Source organism: Sceloporus occidentalis, unplaced genomic scaffold (genome assembly GCF_023333645.1).
Source record: "Sceloporus occidentalis isolate IW3139 unplaced genomic scaffold, rSceOcc1.0.p SCAF_51, whole genome shotgun sequence".
In the NCBI taxonomy this organism is placed as follows: Eukaryota; Metazoa; Chordata; class Lepidosauria; order Squamata; family Phrynosomatidae; genus Sceloporus; species Sceloporus occidentalis.
The window spans coordinates 5,777,629-5,800,567 of record NW_028317031.1 but is presented as its reverse complement, the minus strand read 5'-3'; the positions used below and the strand labels follow the sequence as shown (position 1 = coordinate 5,800,567).

The 22,939-nt window shown below is 41.7% G+C and overlaps 2 protein-coding genes across 2 annotated transcripts; one reads left to right on the top strand and one right to left on the bottom strand.

Moving 5' to 3' along the window:
• Positions 1-5,150: 5,150 nt before the first annotated feature.
• Positions 5,151-15,051, bottom strand: LOC149288523 (ATP synthase mitochondrial F1 complex assembly factor 1-like). The gene is made up of 9 exons (XM_089491682.1): positions 14,861-15,051; positions 13,962-14,070; positions 13,031-13,072; positions 12,537-12,599; positions 10,809-10,859; positions 9,911-9,958; positions 8,740-8,835; positions 6,804-6,911; positions 5,151-5,372 (listed from the first exon to the last, which is right to left on the bottom strand). Exons 1-9 carry the CDS (start codon positions 15,049-15,051, stop codon positions 5,151-5,153), a joined length of 930 nt encoding a protein of 309 aa, XP_089347808.1.
• A 2,052-nt stretch (positions 15,052-17,103) lies between these two features.
• LOC149288522 (G2/mitotic-specific cyclin-B1) lies at positions 17,104-21,237 on the top strand. The gene is made up of 9 exons (XM_089491681.1): positions 17,104-17,124; positions 18,171-18,311; positions 18,508-18,609; positions 19,236-19,412; positions 19,694-19,852; positions 19,952-20,188; positions 20,352-20,492; positions 20,742-20,852; positions 21,133-21,237. Exons 1-9 carry the CDS (start codon positions 17,104-17,106, stop codon positions 21,235-21,237), a joined length of 1,194 nt encoding a protein of 397 aa, XP_089347807.1.
• The last annotated feature ends 1,702 nt before the right edge of the window (positions 21,238-22,939 follow it).

Sequence of the window (22,939 nt, the reverse complement as noted above, 5' to 3'; positions counted from 1 at the left end):
TGAATTTATAAGATCCGTGTAATGATGGTATAGCTGTGTACAAAACTCATGCAGATCCTGAGAATAGAAGTTAAGATTTTAACACATATATATTACTTATTTCAATCTGTAATCACCGATACGTTGGTTTATTTTGTTTAGAAAACTGTAAAATGGGCAGATCCACTTTAAGTAGGTAATTGTACCTGGACGGGTAATATATGTCATGTAATATTGGCTCAAAGGGTTACAGGTTAGGTGCTCCCAGCTCTAAGGAGGCCCTAGGCTCTGGCCTGCATTGCTTAATGGAAAATGGAAGCTTTGGTGCTGCCTGTCTTTAAGATCAATGTAGGTAACCAATTGATTACTTAAGTATACATTGATGACCTTTAGAGCACAGGGGAAAGTATGTTTACGTTGACTCTGAAGACACATCCTATACCTATGTACCTGGGAACTTCTTCACTCCGGCTACCCGGAGCCATCCTTTGTGGGCAGTCCCGCTGACGTCGGTGGGCAGTCCTGCTGACATCAGCGGGAAACACCTCTATTCAAAGGGCAAATGGGCAGGGAGCGGGGGCGACCCGGAGGATTCTGGTGTTGACCCGGAGAAGTGGCAAATCCCGGAGAGTTCCCAGGTATGATTGTATGGAATATTTCTCTTAAATTCAAGATGTCTACATAGACCATGACATGAAAGCTTGTTACGATATAATGCTTTTTAGCTAGGCCCAGGCTGGCCATTGGCCAACAGCGCTTCCCCAGCATATTGCCTTATGCTTGTGGTTTAGCGACCGTTGGCCTTAAAGTGCCAGAGCCAATTTACCTCAAGTACTGATTTTGTTGCTTTGAGAACATGTACAAGTGTGTAATATTCTGACTTTTCAGAACACCATGCTAACAAAAATCACTACATTCATTACAATCTACAGTATATAAAACACTTGTGAAAATTCAACGCCAATAGTGACATTTCAGAAGCCATTTTCCCCTATTTTTATGTTATTGTAAAATCCAACATATATATTAATATCATTTTTTAAACTCTGGTGACCTCGCAACAAAGAGGAAATTGTTTCGCAAGGTGTAAGGGATGTTAATCGTCGCCCGACAACCCAGAAAATGAATGGTCGGAGTTTCCACTGATCCAATCCAGATCCACAATCCAGAAACACCTGCTTGAACTTTCTATGACTTGGAAAACGGAGGAACTTGCAGATGTACCGGTATTTTGTTTTTTTTCTCTCAAAAGCTATTAATCACAAAACACACAAAATCCTGAGAGAAGCAATGAGGTGTTTGTGTATTTATGCAAGTTGTGTACACTTCTGTTTGATTTTTTAACACACATTATTGATTTTATGAAAGCAAACAGCTTATGGCTCTGTGTCAACTTGCCCAAGAAAATGATGTTGACACTCGTATGAGGAATTAGTCATGATGGTAAGATTGTGGCGTGGGCGCTAGATTAAGGAAGAAGATGACAAAATTCTTAAACATTTTATATGTTTAGGTGTTATACGTTGCTAGAGTTATTATACGATTTTGTTTAGGTGTGTATACCTAAATGTATTACAGTTTTAATATTTTATATTACCATTGTTACTTTGTACCGTCTATGGAGCCGCTTAACTTTTTATGCTACTCTCCCAACCTCTAAGAGCAGATCTCCACCAAATATTAGTCATTCATGATTGCATTATTGGTATCTGAGACATTTTTGTGTCCAAAGCCAAAAAAAAAACAGTGAATACTCTACCAAAACTGAAAATTAAAGCCATACCTAAGAACTCCCGAGGTTTGACCCCGAGGCAAAATCTCAGGGTCACATAGTCTGGAACTGAGTCGTTATCTAAATTAATCTCACCACAAAAACTCCTAATTAGCATTTTTGGCTATCAATATGTCATGGTTAATATACCTGATTGAATGCATGTTACTCAAGTGTATCTTTACATAAATGACAAGGTATGAGAGTCATTTGGTTAACACATCATATGAGTCTCTACGTAGAATTTCCACAATGAACCATTAAAGGGTTAATATTTAGACAATAGGTCCATACGAGGTTTAAAGGAACATTCCAGCCATCATATGCACCAGTTCTGTGTTTCTATGTTATGTGATTCTTTTGCAAATGTTCGTGCTTTACTTATCCTAAGAACCAAGGGATCTTCCTGACGAATGGACCGATACATTGGTTCCTTTGGTGCTAAAACCACATTTTAAACTTCGGAATTACATTTTTGACAATTTTGCAAGTCCATCAAACGACTTTCATACAAACTAGAAGATAGGGCATAGAAAGAAATGACAAATCACTAACAACTTTTTTATCACCTCCATATGCTGGGCCATGATAGTGAGAACTAAAAAAATAAAATAATAAAAAATATATATATATATATTTTATATATATATAATTAAATAAAGAATATTATGTAGTTAATATAAGTTAATAAAAACCAAAACTATGAAAAAAACAGCCCCACACGGAGAAAATAATTCACCATTTAAGTACTACCAGATGTTAGTGTAAGAAATACCGATATATTCTACCACCAGAGAATAATAATGCAGGGAATGCTATATGAATGCACAATAAGAGTTAGTATAAAAATTCATTTTAAAGGCTCGGTAATATTCAGTTTGGTCCCCTGTAATCCGTTAAAAGAGATAATCTTATTACAGATGAAAGAACCAGCTACAAGTTGTTGGAGTGAGACAAGGGATATATAGATACAGAATCTTACCTCCTTCTTCGGGGAGTATCTGCGTGATGATATGGAGAGAATGCTGGGGAGGTTAAGAGGGAAAGAGCATTTTTTGGCAAAATTACAGACATGGGGAGGAATGGACCTACGCCCCCTAGCAAATGAGGAAGGACAATTCAGGCTGGGAGACACCCAGATTTATTTTAACGACAGCTGTGGCAATTTTGGCAAAACTGCATAACTGTTCTCAGGAACTGGAAGTTTAGAATCGCTGAGAGCGAGAGAATAATGTGAGCTCCTACCGAGAGATAGCCGCCGGCACGCTGCCATATCCCTAACACGATACCAGCAAGTCTTGGTTAATGTACATACCAGAGAATGCTCTGGATTTAACCCCCGAATCTACGGGTTTTCAGCCCAATCTAAGGAGCACACAGTCTGGAGCTAATGCCTTCATATTCGACTCTGATTCAATGATATCTGCGCACCCCAACTGATGTGTTCGTCACCGATACATCTCCTGACAAATCAAAACTTTTATAAAGGACTCTACCGCTAGCGAGTCGCTACAATAGAATCTATGTGATGGACTATTGAAGGGTTAATAGTTGAAGAGTTTTATGGTCAGCTCATTTATAAAGTTGACGTGCATACACTGGCTGAAAACCGATCGTCCCCATACGTCCCTTTCGGAAATATGACCGCTTATATTTCAAGCCATGCTGAGTTTATAAAGCAAAGCACTGGAGTTAGAAGCTCTGAACATGAAGTTTGTTATATTGCAATAGTTGTCTGAAAAATGATCTTCCAAACTAGAGTGTGCACTCATCTATCCAAAGCACGAAAAGAAACCCGGAGACGCCTGAGTTGGGGTGAGCAAACCTACCCAGGAAAGTTCTGCAGTATTGGGGTCTGTCCTGTAGCCCCACACTCTGGATCATTCTGAGATGAGGCTGTGCTGCTTGCATGAGGTCAACGTTGAGTACTCCCAGGGTGACGGGTACTCGAGGGCCACGCTCCCAGGCTGACGGGTACTCGAGGGCCACGCTGCCAGGCTGACGGGTACTCGAGAGCCAAGCTCCCAAGTACCTTCTAGTACTATCAAAAAAGGTACTGCAACACCTCTATTATTATAACTGCCCATGTATAATACACAAGCGCTATTTAGAACTGAATTTTCAGAAGTCACATTATTTTGTACTTATGTATAACATGAAACAACCTCTCACCAAGCATACGAACAAAACATGAACGCCAGTATTTATTTACATGCTTGACAGAGTGCGGCGTACATAAGGAAGACTCTGCGATCCTAGTAAGGTATTAGATGGCACTTAGGACTGCATAAGGCTATCCTTAACAAAGACTTAGAACTGAGATGGCACACTGAATGGGCTAAATGGCTCTTATCTGCTGCAGAAGTCTATTCTTCCATGCTATACCCTGCTGTGGACAGGTGTGCTTGGCGAGGTCGGAGCGGCTATACGCCCAATAGTATTGTCACGATCATTGAAACAGCATAGATAGAAAGTCATTCAGTTCCCCAATGGTAGTAGCAGTCGCAGACCGGACAGAGTTAATAGCCACCGCCTTCTATGCAGATCAAAGCATATTTACTTTTCTGCACTTTCTGTTCTTGGGTGATCTTAGTCCAATCTGGCCAGTGAGACTCAAAACAGGACGGGGGGGGGGGGGGGGAATACTGACACAGATGAGACAGAAGATCTAATACAGGGATTAAAGTGTACGAGTAAACAGGTGGAAGAATGATGAAATTAAGAAAGAATGCATGGAATCGGCATAAAGATCTTTTACCCTTCTTTACCCGGACTACTCCTTAGTTGGAATATAGCTGCGGATATATCCTTTTGAAGCTACCTAAGTTTACATTCGTGGTACTCGTGCAAATACAGTTTCAGTACAGTGTTAGAAAAACACACTCATTTCTTCTCACGATAAACAAATCTATGTATTTATTAAACACCGGCAGCATTGTTTAAATGCAATTATAGTCTCTGGGTGAAAAGGGCAGACAAAAATTGATAGTTTGTCCGCGCAAGTCATTGATGGCCATTTGAAAATAGCGACAAGGGGCTGAGGTCCGCCTTCCTGCCCGTTGCCTTTATGGACGCCGTCTCACTGTCCTTTTAGAGGCTTTGGTAGGAATTGTGGTATTCAAATAAGAAACAAAAAATGAAATATTGTCCTTCCGATGCCACGTAGGAAATTCAATCATCACATCCCTGTGTAACAGCAGCTGTATCTCAAACCCTAAAAAGCAGGACAGGGGGGTGTCTTTCGGGGCTATATAACCTGTTTTAAGCATTCTGTTTGGTTTGTAAAGAACATTATTACAAACTTCCTATGTCGTTCCATGCTTTCCCGTCTGAATATTTAGTTTACAGAAGCCACCTTGGTGCTATACCAATGCAGTGATAAGTCATGCAGCAAGGACAGTCAACACAAGGCATCTTCACGGGCAATCATTTTTACTTCTCTTCCCGTATACTCTTTGTGCTTTTTTCCCAGTCCGTTCTCTTCTAGGGAGGAAACCACCGACATGTATTTGAACTCGCTGGTGTTGCGGTTGAAGGTCTCTACCAGTCCAAAGGCTTCCGGTCCATCGGTAGCATAGAACAACTGCACTTGGTTGGCCAAGCACTGGGCCTCTTGGACGTTCTGCAAGGAGAAGATCCATGCTGTGATTCAAAGCTAAACCAAGACAAACCGTTCTACAAAGACTTTAAACGTTCAAGAAGCAAAGCGACAGACGCAAAAATATTCTTTCTTCCACATAATGTATCTAAGACCTGTTTGAAAACAATGTTGTCAACTAGATCGAGGTTTGGGTTCAAATCTAACATAATTGGTTTATTTAGAACGTTGTTTAAATGTGGAATTTCATAATACAGGAGACATTTAAACGCAAAGTTATTACCTTCCTCATGAAAGTGTTCACTTAATTACTTGACGTATGAAAAAGCCACCGTAGGACTGCTGTTCTTCTGTGGGCATTTGCTTAAATATATCATAACCTGAACTTGGTCTGTAAAGGTAACACGCAACAAATGTGCAGAGACCCAGCAAAGTCCGATTTAAAGTTGTGAATATAATGTTAGCCAAGCTCGTCACAGTATATATATATATATATATATATATATATATATATATATATATACACACACACACACACACACACACACACACACATATATAGATATATATATAGTCAGTTCTGATCAGACATTGTAATGTTTATCAAATAAAGTAGCAGTTTTAGTACCCTTGAGGCTATATGTAAGTAAAGCATGCAGCAAATACATAGCAGTCCCTTTCCTCCGAGTCTCTCGATGCCTGTAATATAGGGCAATAGGACGTCCGCCCCGCAGTTTCAAACCATTTCCGTAATAGGACCTTAGTGCTCTGGCAGCTGATGACAGTGACAGAAGCAATTCATATTCCTTCGGCATGTAAGAAATAAAACTATATTTGTATCTATGTTAAAAGCCGATACGTAGTGGTCCGATCCCGACCGGTTCTGACATCACTCAGAGCGCTATTATCAAGGTGGGAAGGATTGTGGATCTCTTCTCTCGCCATTCCGCCACGTTTGTCTAAGTCGCGGCTATTATCTGCTGGAGCACTAAAGATTCAAAGAAGGAAATGGTTCCAAACCGCTGAGCGTCAACATGTTATTATTCTATATTACAGGCACTGAGAGACTGGGGGGAAAGTGACTGCTAAATACAGTATTTACTATATGCCATTGTTACATATTGCCTCAATGTTACTAAAATTGCTGCTTTATTTATATTATATATATATATATATATATATATATATATATATATATATATATATATATATATATATTTATACATGGACTTTGCTCGGTCTGAACACCTCTTGCATGTCTGCTGACTTCTGATTAGTCGGTGGAGGTAACATAACTTTTTATTCTATGCACGTAAACAAGGATTAGGACCTGATATTTTGCCTTATAAAATGTAATATGTACATAAAAGTCCACGACGAAGTCTAAAGTTTCCTATCAACAAACAACCTACATAATGTGTGAAAAGACAAAATAGAATAACGTATAATAATTACCAAGAATTTGGAGTCAATTTCTGACGTCATTAGAACAATTCCGTTTTGCTTCTGGAAGTCAGTGTAATGATATAGGATCAGCTGGCTGGGGGCAGAGTCGCTGGCCGTCTGTGGAAAGAAAGGGGGAGCCGCTGTTAAACGGCGCGCATAAATCAGGCATACGACACATCGCTTGAAGCTTCTCATTTAAATCTCCCGCCACAGGGTCCGTATTTCAAACCCTAAATTTTAATTACTTAAAAATCAGGCTGAACAGCTCAGCCGAGGCAACAGATTCTTCCAGAAGGTTTAACGGATCCGTCGAGTTTAAGTGAAACAAAATTCCTTGACACCCAAAGTGACCAATTTTAGGTAAAAAAGAAAAAGAATATCATGTCAGAAAAGAGCCATTCAGCCCATCGAGTCTGCTTGTTTTTCCTGCTATAAAGACTCCTAAACACTCCTTGGTCTTGCCTTATATTCAGGAGCCATTTGCCTATCCCACCCACTGTGTTAGCCTTTACCACATCTGATGGGAGGCTGCCCTCCTTATCTACTACCCTACCAGTCCCAATGAAGCATACCCATAGAAGTGTCCAGCATGACCATTTCCACACCGGTTTGCAATGTTCGACACATAAATCCATATTATATATGCCTTCTTATTATCTGTTTCTGTCTATGTACAGAAAGCGCTATTTTTCATGCAGCATAATCTCTCGTTTTACAGGAATTCAGCCTTCTCACATTCCTGCCGTTCCTGATCCGTCGCCTGCATTTTTGTACCTGGACCAAGAGATAAGCCATAGCCAGCTGCTGAATTTCATGCTAACGTTTCGCTTCACATATAATAGGAATCCGCCCGGTATCCTCGGTTAATCGGATACGTTCCAGCCGATCCCGTCCAGGCTACGCGTCTAGGTTTGTTTTAGACGGGGCTCTGACTGTTTTTTGGCGTCTGAATTAGATGCAAGTAAAGAAGACTTCAAATCTTACAAACCGTATCGCCAATCCTCAAGAGGAGGTCAGGTGAATGATGGGAAATATTGTAGCAAGAAACAAAAATGTAGAGATATTACTGGAAATGTTGTAAAATCTTGAAAAACAAAAATTTTTTAAATGTAGACTTTACTCCGTAACAGAAGACTACAACAGCTGCTTAAATGCAGTAATTATTCAATTAGTTCCGAATAAGTAGCAGAATACGCCAAGCAGAAGGTTACCTAAGGTCCAAAACGGTTGGGTGCTTTTCGACCTAATAAAACGCAGGGTGGATTTCATACCCGCTAACACCTCCAATATTTATTCACCCTGTCAGTGATTAAATAGATAAATGATCCTTTGATTCTAGGTTCTACTCAATCCATTTTGGATGGCACTTTTTTCTGGGGGGGGGGGGGGGTTGTTGGTAGTTTCTGCACCTAGAGATTAATGAAAGCCGAGGACTCTATATATCCTATTATATAACATCCCGCCGCTCGCATATCCCCAGCAGTTCCACGGCTGTCGGTAAATCAGTCCAACGTGCCTCCTGGCCGCACTAATTTCCCGTACAGTTGGATTATGCATGCATGGGACCGACTCCAAGTCAGGATTGAGATATTACAGTAGTTGAAAATGATTTGACCAAATGGCTCTTACCAGCCAGCAAATGTTTCCGTTAAACAATCCCCACCATTTACACAACAACTATCTTTGGAGACCCCGCCAAGAAGAATGTCTGCTGCCCTTATCCCAACTTCCATACTTCTTCTTTCTCTAGAAAGACACTATGTGACTCCTTCCTCCCTATGCACCAAACTCTGCCATTATTTGGAGCTCTGAACATAAACCTTATCCGACCATAAATTAAACTGCAAACATTATTACACCACCATTAGCTGTGCTAGAATCAGACTTACAAACAGAAATTCACAGTGCGGGACTTTCTGACGGTGGCGGGACCAAGTCAACCTACCTGAATATTAATAAGCGAAGTGAAATGTAGCTCTGTTCCAGACCACTGACCCACAAAGAATTCATAACCATGCTCCCTCGGCAATGCATACAAGAACTGCAAAGAAGGTAAAAAAACGTAGACAAGCGTGAAAAGTAAACAGATGCCAATATATCGCTTGCCTTGACTAAATAAACTCATTCTGGAAAGCAAGACAGCACAGTTAACAGTTTTGTTTAGAGATATAAGCCACAAATGTCCTCCATTATTCGGGGAGACGGGTTGCCCCGTCCAACGTTACTTTTCATATTCCGCACATCCGATTGGTTATAATGTGCCTGTATAGTAACACACCATACAGATGACTTCCATTTCATCAAATCCTATTCCCTCAAGAGTCCTCCAACTGGTTCCCATCTCCCTGGAACACCGCTTGGAACGCTGCCCAAAGCAGCAATGTCCTTCCAGGGCCAAACGACATGGGGAGGTAACCAGTGGCAATCTCGAGGTATGGGGTACTTAACGAGAGGACAGAGGGAACATTTAATGAAATAGGAAGAATTATGGAGACAGCTGAAATTAAAAGAGGGAGACAAAGGAAGCACCTAGAACTTTGAGGTTGGCTTTGCTAAACTTTGAGAACTTCTCACGGACGAGAAATTTGGCAGACCCTCATGTGCGACCAACCGGGCTTCTTTTGATATAATTACCCGTCCATGAGTGGCACAGAAGAGATCTACATTTAACCGTAAATACATAAGACAAAGGTTTGGTGCTTCAAAATCCCCAATTACGTTAGGTTCTAGTCTAACATAGAAATAGATTTACGGCACAAAAACAGGCAAGTAAATAATGCTGGAAAAAAAACTCCAGGTTACTGCTGTCCTGCAAGGCATAGAAAAAGCTTCAAACCCTTTGAAAGAGAAAATTGGGTAATAATCAAAGACATCCAGAGGTCATTAAAACATTGCTCGCTGACCCGCTGCTAGCAGGGCAGACTTGTATGCCGCTCATGCTGTGCGAATAATGGAGAACCAGCTATTATTCTCCAAGCTTCTTGCTGGACATATAAATATGCGAACATCTGCGTTCTGCTGGATCATCAGTTGTTCCCGGAGCTCTGAGCAGCTGAGAATCGACAATGCGGACTTAAGCAACTGTGGCAAAATAAAGAAGAAGTCTTCGAACTTACCACAGGGCAGGCCTGGGCTCGCTTCCATATGACCTCAAAGGATTCTCCCTGCGGAGCGGAGCAGAGGAAAGAAGGGTTATGAACTGAAACAAGAAGAAGAAAAAATACAGGAACAGACTGTTCTGCTCAACGGGTTCACACAGCACAAGAGCTTTAATGTCACGTGAAAAGGTCCAGGCGTCGCTACCCTTTTCAGGAATATTAAAAAATGACTTCAGGTAATAAAAAAAAAAAAAAAAAAAAAAAAAAAAAAAAAAAACCACAAAAAATTCATTAATCTAACCCCAAAAATACATGATTGGTGTCGACCCCATGGATTCAATATGTGATCCGTTTATTTGCAATTTCTATTAAATTATGTTTCAGACTGTGATGCAATGGTGATGTCATCGAGTTGCGAAATTTCTTTCTGATGAAGTTGTCATATCAATCAACCTAAACTTGTAGCTTAATCATTTGAATCAGCGGTATATATGGACCAATGTGGACCATACAAACACAGGAAGGACAGTCCAAATATATATTTGATCTATACAACAGGCTAGGCATGCGGCTAGCAAATGTATCGAATGGTGAGTGGGTTTATAATTTGCACAGCATTTTAAATCAAACAGTGCATTGTGAGGTTGTGAACGGCACAATAAGGCATTTGGCGCTTCAATGGGTAAACTAAACTGTACAGCATTTTTTAACCCCTTAAGGACAATGGGCGGTCCCTAAACACATTGAAAACAATGCATTTTGAGCCCACACATGTACAGGCTTTGTCATTAAGGGGTTAAAGCAAAGATAATTATGTGTTTGCTATTTGGCAAGTGCAGAGTAAAGATCAAATATAGTAAATGCTCTCCAACATGGACCTATGGAGTTTGTGTGTGTGATCCGGTGCTATACTTACAGGTATGACAGCGTACACGGTGTCTCTTGTGGAAAAGTACTGCTTCCAAATCTGTAAAGAGAAACACATGAGTCTCTAATCTGCTTTTTGGTGTGAAATGGATGTATATTTGTCACATTACAGAACATGAGTTTTTACTTTCAAACCAAATGTCACAATGCATAAATCTCATATATATACAATCACATTGGGGTATGAGTAAAGTAGTGGATTTTATACACAAGAGTGAGTTGAAACCATCTTAAAATGGCAAGTCAGAAGCATTTGGCTTTATTTACTAAGGTGTAGGCAAACCAAGATACGCTGCTGTATACAGTAATGTAGTCTGGCACCCTGGAAACCTGGGTTTATTTCATTTTGTTCCAATAAACATCCATTATGTACAGACGTGGAGGCCGCCATTGTTGTCAGTCATGTGATATTGCGGGTGGCTCGTCCTGCCTCAAGTACAACACTGAGCTGATTCTTTATGGCAACGAAGTCTGTTTCTCCTTAGACTCTCCTTGTCTCCTAGTCTACGTCAGTGGAAGATTAAGACAGAGCCGTTCTATTGTTCACCATGGGCAATATGATAAGGAGCCTGGTGCATATCTAGAAAATTAGGCCAAGAGCTGGAAAAATACAAATGGCTAATAATGCATAGCTGTCTGAAAACATTAAGAAAAAACGGAAAAAAAATTTGAAAGCTGCTTTTTAACGTGATACTAGTAATAATTAACTGTAAGAGTTCTCTTTCAAACACGATCCACTATGAATTTCACACCGAGATCAGTACATAAGTTAGGCTACGCTTACCTCAACTTACCTCTTATTCCTTAAAAACCATAAAAATATATGCATATACAAAAAAGGTATATTTTTTGTTCTTTCATTGAAATCTATCGACTCGGGATTAGAAATTTCGAAAAGAGTAGAAAGGTATCGTTATTTTGATGTGAACGTGCGATTGTTTATAGATACAGATGGAGTTCTCTCTGAGATGCCAACAACAACAGATTCTACTCGCTCTGGTATCTGTGGAGCGACATACACAAACATCATGCAAACGCTGACTTTCCTCAATATGTTTCCTCTATTTAAATATCTGATAACAAATAGAATACATTGAGAAACCAGCATCCGCTGGAACGCCTCCGTTTCCAAACGCCAGTGGCGGAGACGTCTGATCCCGGTATTTGATTAAAACAACACAAACAGCGTGATCTTTTCTCAATGGGCCAAAGTGGTCTGCATGCAACCGCCTGATGATAATTCTTGGGTTCTGGCCTCAAAACGACTGCACTGAACATACTGGACCAGCCCCAACCATAAGACAGCTGTATTTGTGCAAGCCTGTGAGCAGCACTGAGAAGACTGCTTTCTGAGTTTATATATATATATATATATATATATATATATATATATATATATATATATATATATATATATATATATATATATATATATATATATATATATATATATATATATATATATATTATATATATATATATACACACACACACACACCTATGTAAGCAGCTAAGGAAAACCGGTTTATCGACTATAGCATTCTCGTTTTACTTTGGTACATTAGGATCTTGCATCAAAGGAACTGGTTAAAGTGGAAGTTCCTCTATGCGCATTTAATCGTAGTAAGGCGCCAGCACTGTTCTTCTAGAAACCTCTTGGATTGATACAATTCCATATCTAACGTCCTCTTCGTGGCACGCTGCACCTTGCACTTACCTGTTTTATTTCATCTGTGCTCTTGTCTTTTACCAGCTCGACATTCAAGATTGAACTCAGGGTCTAAAAATATGACGGAAATTAGTTTATTATCCAGTCCAGAACTCATCCCGATATATACATGAATGGAAACTGCCATGATGTACTATGCACATGAAGGGGTTAAACAACACGGGAATAAGGCTCTCTCGAACATAAAAGTTGGAGGAAGTTTTAGGTTTTAAACCAGGCAGACAAAAGCAGAAAAAAAAAAAAAAAGGTCGGACTACATGGACAAAATTGGACTAATCCACCAGGACATTCTATTCAAGATATGGAAGTATTACCAGTTGCCATAGAAGTCATTAAATTTTTATTGAAAACAATGTTAATTTGGAGGTTGGGTATATCGGTCTTACAGACAACACCCAGATATCTCATTGCTAGAAAGATCCCAAAACCCCCTTTGTGAGCGGAGATATCCCAGCATTCCCTGGCTGTTATGCTGAACTCACCTTGTTCCTTGTAAATCCTCCTTTGGGGGAATCTGTTCCTACCTTTAAAACAAAAACAACAAAAGATACTCAAAATGACCAATTTGTAGCAGATTAATCTTTACATTAGGGTTCTGTAGCCTGTAAGCGCACTCGATTTTAGTTACGCTGCCGTTCACAAGTTTGGGGTCATGTAGCGGTTTTCATGGAAAACACAGGCATAAAGGTTTTTTTAATGATCAATTAGCTTTTAAATTTGAATTAACCGACACCACGTGCCATTGGCTGTACACACAGGATTGATGGGAGTGGTAAAGGAGTGATGGGAGTGGTAAAGGGCCTCTGTGCATTTATGAAGATATTCCATTAAAAGTTTGCTGGATTTCTGATCCATTTCGTGTTTTTTTAATGGACAAACTTTGCTTTCTTTCAAACACAAGGAAACTGTTGAATGGTAGTGCATATATATATATATATATATATATATATATATATAGCTAGGTACTTAAAATGGGAAGGGGGGGGGCTCTGTTCTTGTCTAGAAAGTTATCCTTGGGGTACTAGGCTGGCTATCTCAGAAACCCAAAAATAAATTTCTCTCCTAAGTGACAACTAACGAGGTCTCTCCAGCCATGCGAGTTGTCTGAGGATCTCTAGTGCCCTCTAGTGGCCCCTGTTTCCACAAACACTCACAAAACCTCATATTGCGCAATCAGAATTCTGAATGAATATATGACTATATATATTGGTAAAGTGACCAATGTGGCGAGTTAAATTTACTACAATACATGAATGTGAAGTTTTAGTAATAGTTTTGGCCAAAGCCGATCGCATCTTCCATACCGAAGCTGTGACGGACCGTTAATGAAAATTACATAACCCTAGACTGTGTAAACGTGATATACATTACATTATATAAAGGTTGAACATACATTATTAGTGAATAGGTTACCTTTTCCTCCACCGCCAGGGCAAACTCGGCTTGCTTGGAATAACCAAGAGGTTGTTTCTTGACTTCATTCTTTTTCTCCATACGGGTATCAAAAGCAGCTGGATCTGTCCTGAGTTGTTGAAACAGAAAGAGCTTCTAATCTCCTTACAATAAAACTAAACCGTCACTAATACAGAAACGTATATTTTTGATTCAACATTCTTACAAGGATAACATTTAACACTATTAATAAGTACAAACTATTCCGAACATCTGAAAAGTACCAGCTTTTATATTTATTATTTGAGACACTTTTTTTTTAATTATTATTCTATGGAAAGCTGTAGCTAATTGATGGTTTCCAATGATCTCTGGTAATAATACACACAACTGTTCAAAAGTTTGGGGTCACTTAGAAACGTCATGGTTTTTGAAAGAAAAGCACGTTTTGTCCATTAAAATAACATGAAATGGATCAGAAATCCAAAGCAGACGGGGTAAATGTTGTAAATGTCTATTGTAGCTGGAAACGGCTGATTTTTAATGGAATATCTTCATAGGCATACAGAGGCCCTTTATCACTCTCATCACTCCTGTGTTCCAATGGCCCTTTATCACTCCCATCACTCCTGTGTTCCAATGGCCCTTTATCACCCCCATCACTCCTGTAATTGATGGTTAGAAAACCATTTCGCAATTATGTTACAGCGAGAAAGTTCCTTATTTTTCATGAAAACAGCTGAGGGACCCCAAATCTTTGAACAGAAGTGTAGCTCACTTTCAGATTCAATATACTTTATACATATCTCATGTTTAAATACCCTCACTGTATTAGCATCTACCACCGCTGCTGGGAGGAAGTTCCACTAATCTACCACATAAAAAGGGGGGGGGAAAGAGCTGTCACTAGTGTCACAAACCGGCGAAGCTGCTGGATCTTGTCCCGGTATTTCCCGTAATACGGGTTCTCCTCCAGTTCCGGTTCCTTCCGCACCGAGAACGCCCGGAGCTGCGGGGATACGATTCCCAAACCCAACGGGCCCAATGTACGACTCCTAACCGCCAACAGCCCTCTGTATCCTAAAGACATTTGCACTACGGCGGCCGCCATGTTCCGCTCACCACCAGCAGGCCACATCCGAGAGCAAACTGAAACCCCCTCGGCCGGACACAAGCACCAGGAACACAAAGGTTCCGGAAAATACGCGCTCCTACCTAGCTGCCTAATATACCGAGTGATAACAGGGCGAGTGCGGAAACTAATTCACACCGATGCACAGAGAGTTTATATGAATGAGAAATAATTCTGGTTTATCAGTCATATATATATTATCGGGTTCATTTTCTATTTACATATTTAATAAATATAGACTGCATTGCACAGAAGCTGTGGACTCTGACTCCCATCATGCTAAGTTCGGCCTATTTTTCCCCCCAGTAATAAATAGAGAGAATGCACCAAAGGGGTTATTGAGTCTGGGCACTTCCCAACCACACTCGTGAGCGGAGAAACATACAATCTGTCACCAGATCAGACCCATTCGGCCATCTAGTCACCTGGTTTTCCTGATGTAAAGCCTCCCACCATCTTGTCTTACATTCAGTAGCCACATACCTATCCCATCTGTGTTTAAATTCCTTTCTGTGTTAATCTCTACCACTTCTGCTGGGAAGCTGTTTCACTCATCTACTACCGTCTCAGCAAAGTATTACATGCTGAGATTACATCTAAGCCTCTGGCGCTCTAGGTTTTGATTAGGATCTTTTGTTCTAACCGGAGAATCCTTGAACGCGGCCAAGAAGCTCACACGGATCTCTGTAACACTCCTGCACGTGCACGGTGCTCCTAGAACGGCACTTGGCCATCCAACATGCTGCAGCACGAGGGGCGAGTGTGTGGCTTTCAGGCCACATGTTTAGCACATGGCTGAGGTTACCACCTTTCCTCTACAGGGAGTCCGTGTCAGGCCCCGGAAGCTCTCTTAACACCCCCTACAACTACCCCTCACAATCTCAACTCCCACCTGACTGGTTTCATGTACCCCTGCCTCAGCCACATTTCTAGCCCATTGGCTCCGTCTAGCGGCAGCCGCTGTTCAATGCCGGGCCCTTCCCTAACTATATTAATAAGAAAAGGGCCATCCGGTATCATCACATGAGAGTAAACGTATTGCTGTAAATAGCGACCGCGTTGGCCATTTTTCCCAAGCCACATATACATTGACTAGCACCAGCCTGCAGGAGTCCGTTACCAAGTTATACATCCAACATGCTCCAGGGCAAGCATCGCACTAGGCCCCAGCCTCCCCCTCCGTGGCCGCTGATGTATGGGTGCCCTGTGTCTTAAAAGGCACAGCGCCAACCAGCAGCCCTCCGTAGTGTGAACGGGCAGGTTGTGTAAATCAGAGATCTCCATAGTAACCGGCCTATTGGGCAGCGGCACATTGGGGGCGCAGACCACTCAATAAGGCAATCTTGACCCCCAGGTTAGTGGCAGGGGATTACCCCCCCCCCCCGGCCTAGTCAGCCTGGGCAAAAATATATTGCTGGGTCAGAAACACACACAATTAGTTATTGTTTTATATAGCGCCATCATATTCTGTAGTGCTGTACAATGAGCTGTATGCAACCCCGATACTCCCTAACCTATACTGGGTGTTCACAAAAGCTGCACCCCTACCAAGTTCATGCAGGTTCAAGAGCACAGTCACAAAGTGATTGATAAAAAGAAAGGCATTCATACAAATAAACGACACGGCCTGCACGTCAGGAGATTTATTTGTGGGTTTAAGTCACACAGAGCTGGCTGTAACCCCTACGGCGGGTAAGCTGTATTATTAACACCCTGGGGGGCAATGCATCGCTATGACACCGGGGCCTAACGGGAGCACACACGGTGCAGCCACAGCTTCAGACGCTTGCTCGCGTTGTCATGACTCAAACACATCCTCCAGAGGCCGCCCCAGCCATCCCATCAGCCCTCACCATGGAAACGCATTCGAAATGCGGGCGGCCAATAGGAAGCGTTCGATTGGTCTGAATGGGCCAATGAGAAGCGGCGTGCGGGAGATTTAAACCGAGAGTCCGGAAACCTTGGATCAGAAGTGTGCTGTTGCTGACTGAGAAGCGTTATTCGAAAGAGCCGGTTGATCGGTTTTCAAACATGTCTCTGCGGGTCACCAGAGTGAGTGCTCACGGTTTAGCCGTTACGTTTATGTTGGGTGATGCCTTGGACTTGTAACCGTTTTTTAAAAAAAAGGACTTTTTTAATGTAATTGTTCTAGCGATGGGTTTATGCACTTATCATGTGTTTTATGTTCCTTTCGATAGCTTCATAGTTAGTCGGTATCTATAATCTAGCAAGTAACGGCTGTTCGGGCCCGGCAGTGTGCTCGGTGCCTGTGATATCTCTGTAGTTCTGCAGCGGTTATATCGGGGCGTTCTCGATTAGTGCGTTAACCTCCTAACGTTCATCAGCGTGTCCTCTAGCTCAATACAACGGCCCCCTACAAAGGGCCTTGTCTCCTAACTCATGTGTTCCCAATCCATTCGAACCGGAGCCATTATGTGACCATCAACTGTCCCTGCTAAGTGATGACGCTCCACATGAGGTTAATGCTGGTTTAAAATACAATCTCTATGTATATCAATGCCAGTGACTATAACACACACACACACACACACTTATTAACTTAACATTAATGCTCTACAGGGATGAAGTCATCTTGGCTGTGATGCTTTTGATCCCCTGCTCCTTTATTACTAACATTGATTTACACTTTCATGTTTAATTTTAGCAAACTGCATAAAAAGGATTCAGCCGTAAAGAATCGGCTCAGTGTGGTGTTTGAGCGGGGAGGGCTGCCCAAAATATCACATGACTGAAAACAATGGTGGCCTCCGTGTCTGCACATAAAGGAACCATGGGCCTTTACTCTAAAAGTAAAGTAGATGGGAAGATGTTGGCGTATCATCCCTGTCCAACGCTAATTCTTGCTCGTCTAATAACTTGAAGGTGACTAAAGCTATGCCAGTGAAATAATAATCTTGGTATAGGATGGTATGAGCTGAAGTATAACAAAGTATGTGGAGTATCTCGAGGTCACATCCTTTAAAAATAGCTGAGATCTCATGGAATCAAATAACGTCTTGGGTGTGAGAAGCTGAAACCAGAGTTCTTTGAGTTGAAATGTCTTGTAACATAATATGGTTTGATTTGTCTTCTTATAGAACAAGCTTACTATAGCCGAAAACAATGTGAAGGCCGGTGTTGCTGGAAAGAGGGTGGTGGCCGCCAAACCAGGCTTACGGCCCCGCACTGCCTTGGGAGACATCGGCAATAAGGCTGAGCCTAAAGCAGCTCTAAAGAAGGTGAGGCTTTGTTTGCCCTCAATGTCTCTTTAAATCGGCTAAGATATAAGTTTGTCTGAGTAGAGCCCTTCTTGCCTCTTGGGTTTTCCCCACAAGCCATTACATCAACTACTTGTGATGTCATGTTCATCCATTGTACAGCGCTGTGGAATATGATGGAGCCATTTAAACAAACAATTTTGCGTCTTGTCTTCAGGAACTGAAGCCTGCGGTGAAGGTTGTCAAGAAAACAAATGCTGTGGACAAAGTACCCGAACCATTGAAGGTCAAAGAAAATGTTTGCCCTAAACCTGTTGAGGTACATTAAGCCTGATCCTACAGGCATGATATACAAATGGCTGCGTCACCTCATCTGTAGTCTTATTATGGAATATGCCCACAACCCTTTATTACCCAGACTTATTCCATTAATATTAAAGCTTCAGGCTAGCGTCGCACCTGTAGGTTATGGAACCAAAGTCATATGAACAATAAAAGTTGCCTAACCCATGACACTACGTCTCAGACACTGTTGCGTTTTGACGTTCTGGGTCAGCTGCAAATATGTGCTTATTCAAGCTGAGCTGGCGTAGGTGAGATTGTTGTATCAAGTGGCCTGCAAGTTGAGCTCATGGTTCAGGCAATTAAATGCCCTCGCTGTCCTAGCACATTGCTGTATTGTTGGGTATGTAGCTGCCAACTACCCTCCTGGATAACATTTTGTTCTTCAATCTTGAACACTAACTTCTGTTCTCGTCTCTTGACTTCCCAAATACTATGAATTCCTAACACCGTAAGACTAATATTCATTAAAGCTCTTACCGGGCCTGTAACAGATCGGCAGACTATGCTATTCACTGAAACCACTGCCCCTCTCTCAAATCCTACAGACTTACCTCTGAGCCCAGTAAGAAACGGCTGGTTTGCTAATTAACTTTTTGGCAGGTGGCGCCCAGCTCTCCCACTCCCATGGAGACATCGGGTTGTATTCCTGATGAGCTGTGCCAGGCCTTCTCTGATGTCCTGATTGAAGTGAAGGATGTGGATGTTGATGATGAAGGGAACCCAATGCTCTGCAGTGAATATGTGAAGGATATCTATAATTATCTGAGGAGCCTGGAGGTAAGAACAGCTGCTAACTCAAGTATCGGTTCCGATCTGTTCACATCAAAGAGCTTTGCTTAGGGTAGCAAGCTGCCCTGTATTGTTCTGTCTGCTACAGTGCAGTTGGCCTTCTTTAAGATGTAGGCCAAGCATGACTATCCGATACTGGGCTTGGACTTAATGTAGCCCAAAGCTATTGGGTTTTAGTATTGTCTCTAAAGGCACAAATTCACTTGGTCTGTAGGTCTGCTGAACCTCAAAGGGTTAGATGGGTTAACGTTGCGACTCTCCTTTCTTAGGACGCTCAAGCAGTGAAGCAAAACTACCTCCATGGACAGGAGATCACGGGCAACATGCGCGCTATACTGATAGACTGGCTGGTCCAGGTTCAGATGAAATTCCGCCTGCTTCAAGAAACTATGTTTATGACGGTTGGAATAATCGACAGGTTCTTGCAGGCAAGTGTCTTGATACAAAGACTTGGGTGGAGATGTCCTCTCGCTGACCTATTGAAAGGCTTATTGCGTTTCTGTGAATAACTGGGCTCTTTCCTTCAGGAGCATCCAGTTCCTAAAAACCAGCTGCAGCTTGTGGGAGTAACAGCCATGTTCCTTGCTGCAAAGTATGAAGAGATGTACCCTCCAGAGATTGGAGACTTTACCTTTGTGACAGATCACACCTATACAAAACTCCAAATCAGAGAAATGGAAATGAAGATCCTACGTGTCCTCAATTTTGAGATCGGGCGGCCATTACCCCTGCATTTCCTCAGGAGAGCATCCAAAATTGGAGAAGTAAGTTTGGGCCTTCAAGTGTCCCCAGCTGCCATGGCTGGCTTTCCATTAACATGCAGCTTTCTGGTGTATTGGAAAACCGGATGAAAAGTTTTTTATATTTGGGACGCTAGTGATTTTAGAATTTAACAGCTGTTTCCTAATTTTTTTTTTTCTGGTGTAGGTCACTGCTGAACAGCACAGTTTGGCCAAATATCTTATGGAACTGGTCATGGTGGACTATGAGATGGTACACTACCCACCATCCAAGATCGCAGCTGCAGCATCTTGCTTGTCTCTGAAAGTCCTGAATGCTGGTGACTGGGTAAGGAAGATCTGTAACATTCAATCACTCTCGTAATCAGCTAAAATAAGTGGCAAGTTTCCAAAAAAGCTGAGGTTTGAGACATTGACCTCAGCAGAACATGGAATGCTTAACTTCAATCTTATTTTTTGTGTGAAATCAAAGCCTAATGAGGTGTGGTGTTGGGCATCAAATGTAGCAGTGCATATATAGATTTGGAGAGGTAGCCAACAGCTGATCTAGTAATATTCTGCCTATATTCACTTCCAGACTCCAACACTACAGCATTATATGACTTATTCTGAAGAGGTCCTTGTCCCTGTTATGCAACACATGGCCAAGAATATCCTCAAAGTGAACAAAGGACTCACCAAACACATGGTAAGATGGCTGGCCCTCGAAATTAATTGGGTACAGCATTTAAAGGATAACTAGCTTCAAATCCAAGGCGTATGTATGTGACCTAAGTCAGGTCATGCCTCAACATGTAAAACCATTTGCATATGAGGGCCATACATAGCCGCAAGCAATAGCATTCAGGCAAAGGTCTCAGAGCGTGTGAATGGATGCTTTAACATTTGTTTAAATCTCACATCCTGGTGCAAATAGAATTGCTGTAGAACTTGCAAAGAATAGGCACTAAATGCTCTTTCTTCTATAGACTGTCAAGAACAAATATGGCAGCAGCAAGCAAATGAAGATCAGCACCATCCCACAGCTTCGATCTGACGTTGTTGTGAACATGGCGCGTCCCTTCATCTCCTAAAGGACCTCTCCAATCTGTATAGTACCGGCTTGTTGGCACCATGTGCTTCTGTAAATAGCTTTTTAAAGTGTTTTTAATAAAGTTCCTTTTTACTGTAACTTGAATGCCTCTTATTACAGGGGTCAACAAACTTGGTTTAGATCTAGGTTTTTAAATGTTTGCGCACCCTTCCCATGTGTTCAATTCTCCCCCCCCCCCCCCCCCCCCCCCTTCAACATGGCCAGTTGTCAAATATCCAGTGTAACACTATCTTAATGGCTCAAAGTATGACTTTGCTGGCCACCAAGGCTTATTCTTTTGGAAGATTTTGGGATAAAAGGAATTGGTGACTTATGGACACCGCCCTTACATGAATTTAACCAGACTTGGCAAGATGAAGTGATCCACATCTTTCATCCTTAGAATGATATGCTGGCTCAAAGGTTTTGTTTGATCAATGGTACATTGTGACTTGGCTAAAGTTTTATTAGGATAGACTTAATTCGCCAGCCCTTTAAATGTGGGGTCACAAAGGGAACTTCCCAGAAAAATGTGATTCTTAAACTTAACTGCCATGGCATGAGTAACTGGGGCTTGGCACTGAATGGGCTGAGGGATTTGACTAGGTCAAGTCACATTTGTGCACACCTTTCCTTTTTTCGGAGCCAGAACCCAATCTAAAACTTGATTACCCCATGCTGGGAATTGTCACCTTGGGCAGGAAGGGGTTCCTGTGGAAGATTGAAGGACCAGACACCCTGGCTACATCTCCCTGGGGTGTCAAGAGACATGGAGTAAAATATATTGAATGCTTAGTGTCCAAAATATGATGGGTGCATAACTTTTGGGCCCCATCATACATTGCATCCTTATTATGCGAACATGTCCTTGTGCCACTGATACAGGTGTGGAGTTTGGTATGAAAATGACCACTAGAACCAGAGAACGACGATGATCCTGGCGTCGGTTATGCCAAGCTCGGCGGGTGTCCTATCATTTTGGTATCCCAGACAAAAGTGTAGTGGATATGACCCTGCCTTCAGAAGGTCAGTTCTGACCCCCCCCCCCCCTACTCCCACCCCTGGGAAAAGGGGGGGGATAAAAAGGTAGACAACTGATGTGGGAGAGCCTGGTTTACCATCAGAGATGCCAAGGCTTCAATTTTATGCTCTTTATGTGCCTGTATTTGTCTTTATATGCATTTTTGTGTAACAGCACTGACTTATTGTATATCAGACTTATTGTATACACAGATTAAACATTTTTAATCGGTTCTGCCTTTGTCCTCAACAAATTCTGCCTGGAAGATTGCCTTTGCTTTTATATATCACGTTAAGGGGGTAAACTATATTATCTCGGCTTGAGAATTGTGTATATATCACAGTCCTTTTGTTTTTTGGGTAACCGAAGACACCCAGTTTTAAAGTTTTTGGCAGCAGCAGGTTTTACAGAGTTTTAGGGTGATTGGTTGGCGGTACCTTGGTGCTCTGCGGGGGAAAGTGACCAAACGCACCGGAAGTCTGGTTGGCGTTTAACCCTTGTTACCCCATACTTTCTCGGCTTGGCCTACAGCCCTGTCCGTGACATTAACTTTTTTTAAAACATACCAATGGGAAAGGGTATCAGAGCCAACATAGGGCAGGCTATTATAAAGTGCTATCTGCTAATCCAGTACCAAAGCAAAAACCCCAAATACTCTTATTTCATGGTCTCAATGTTTCTA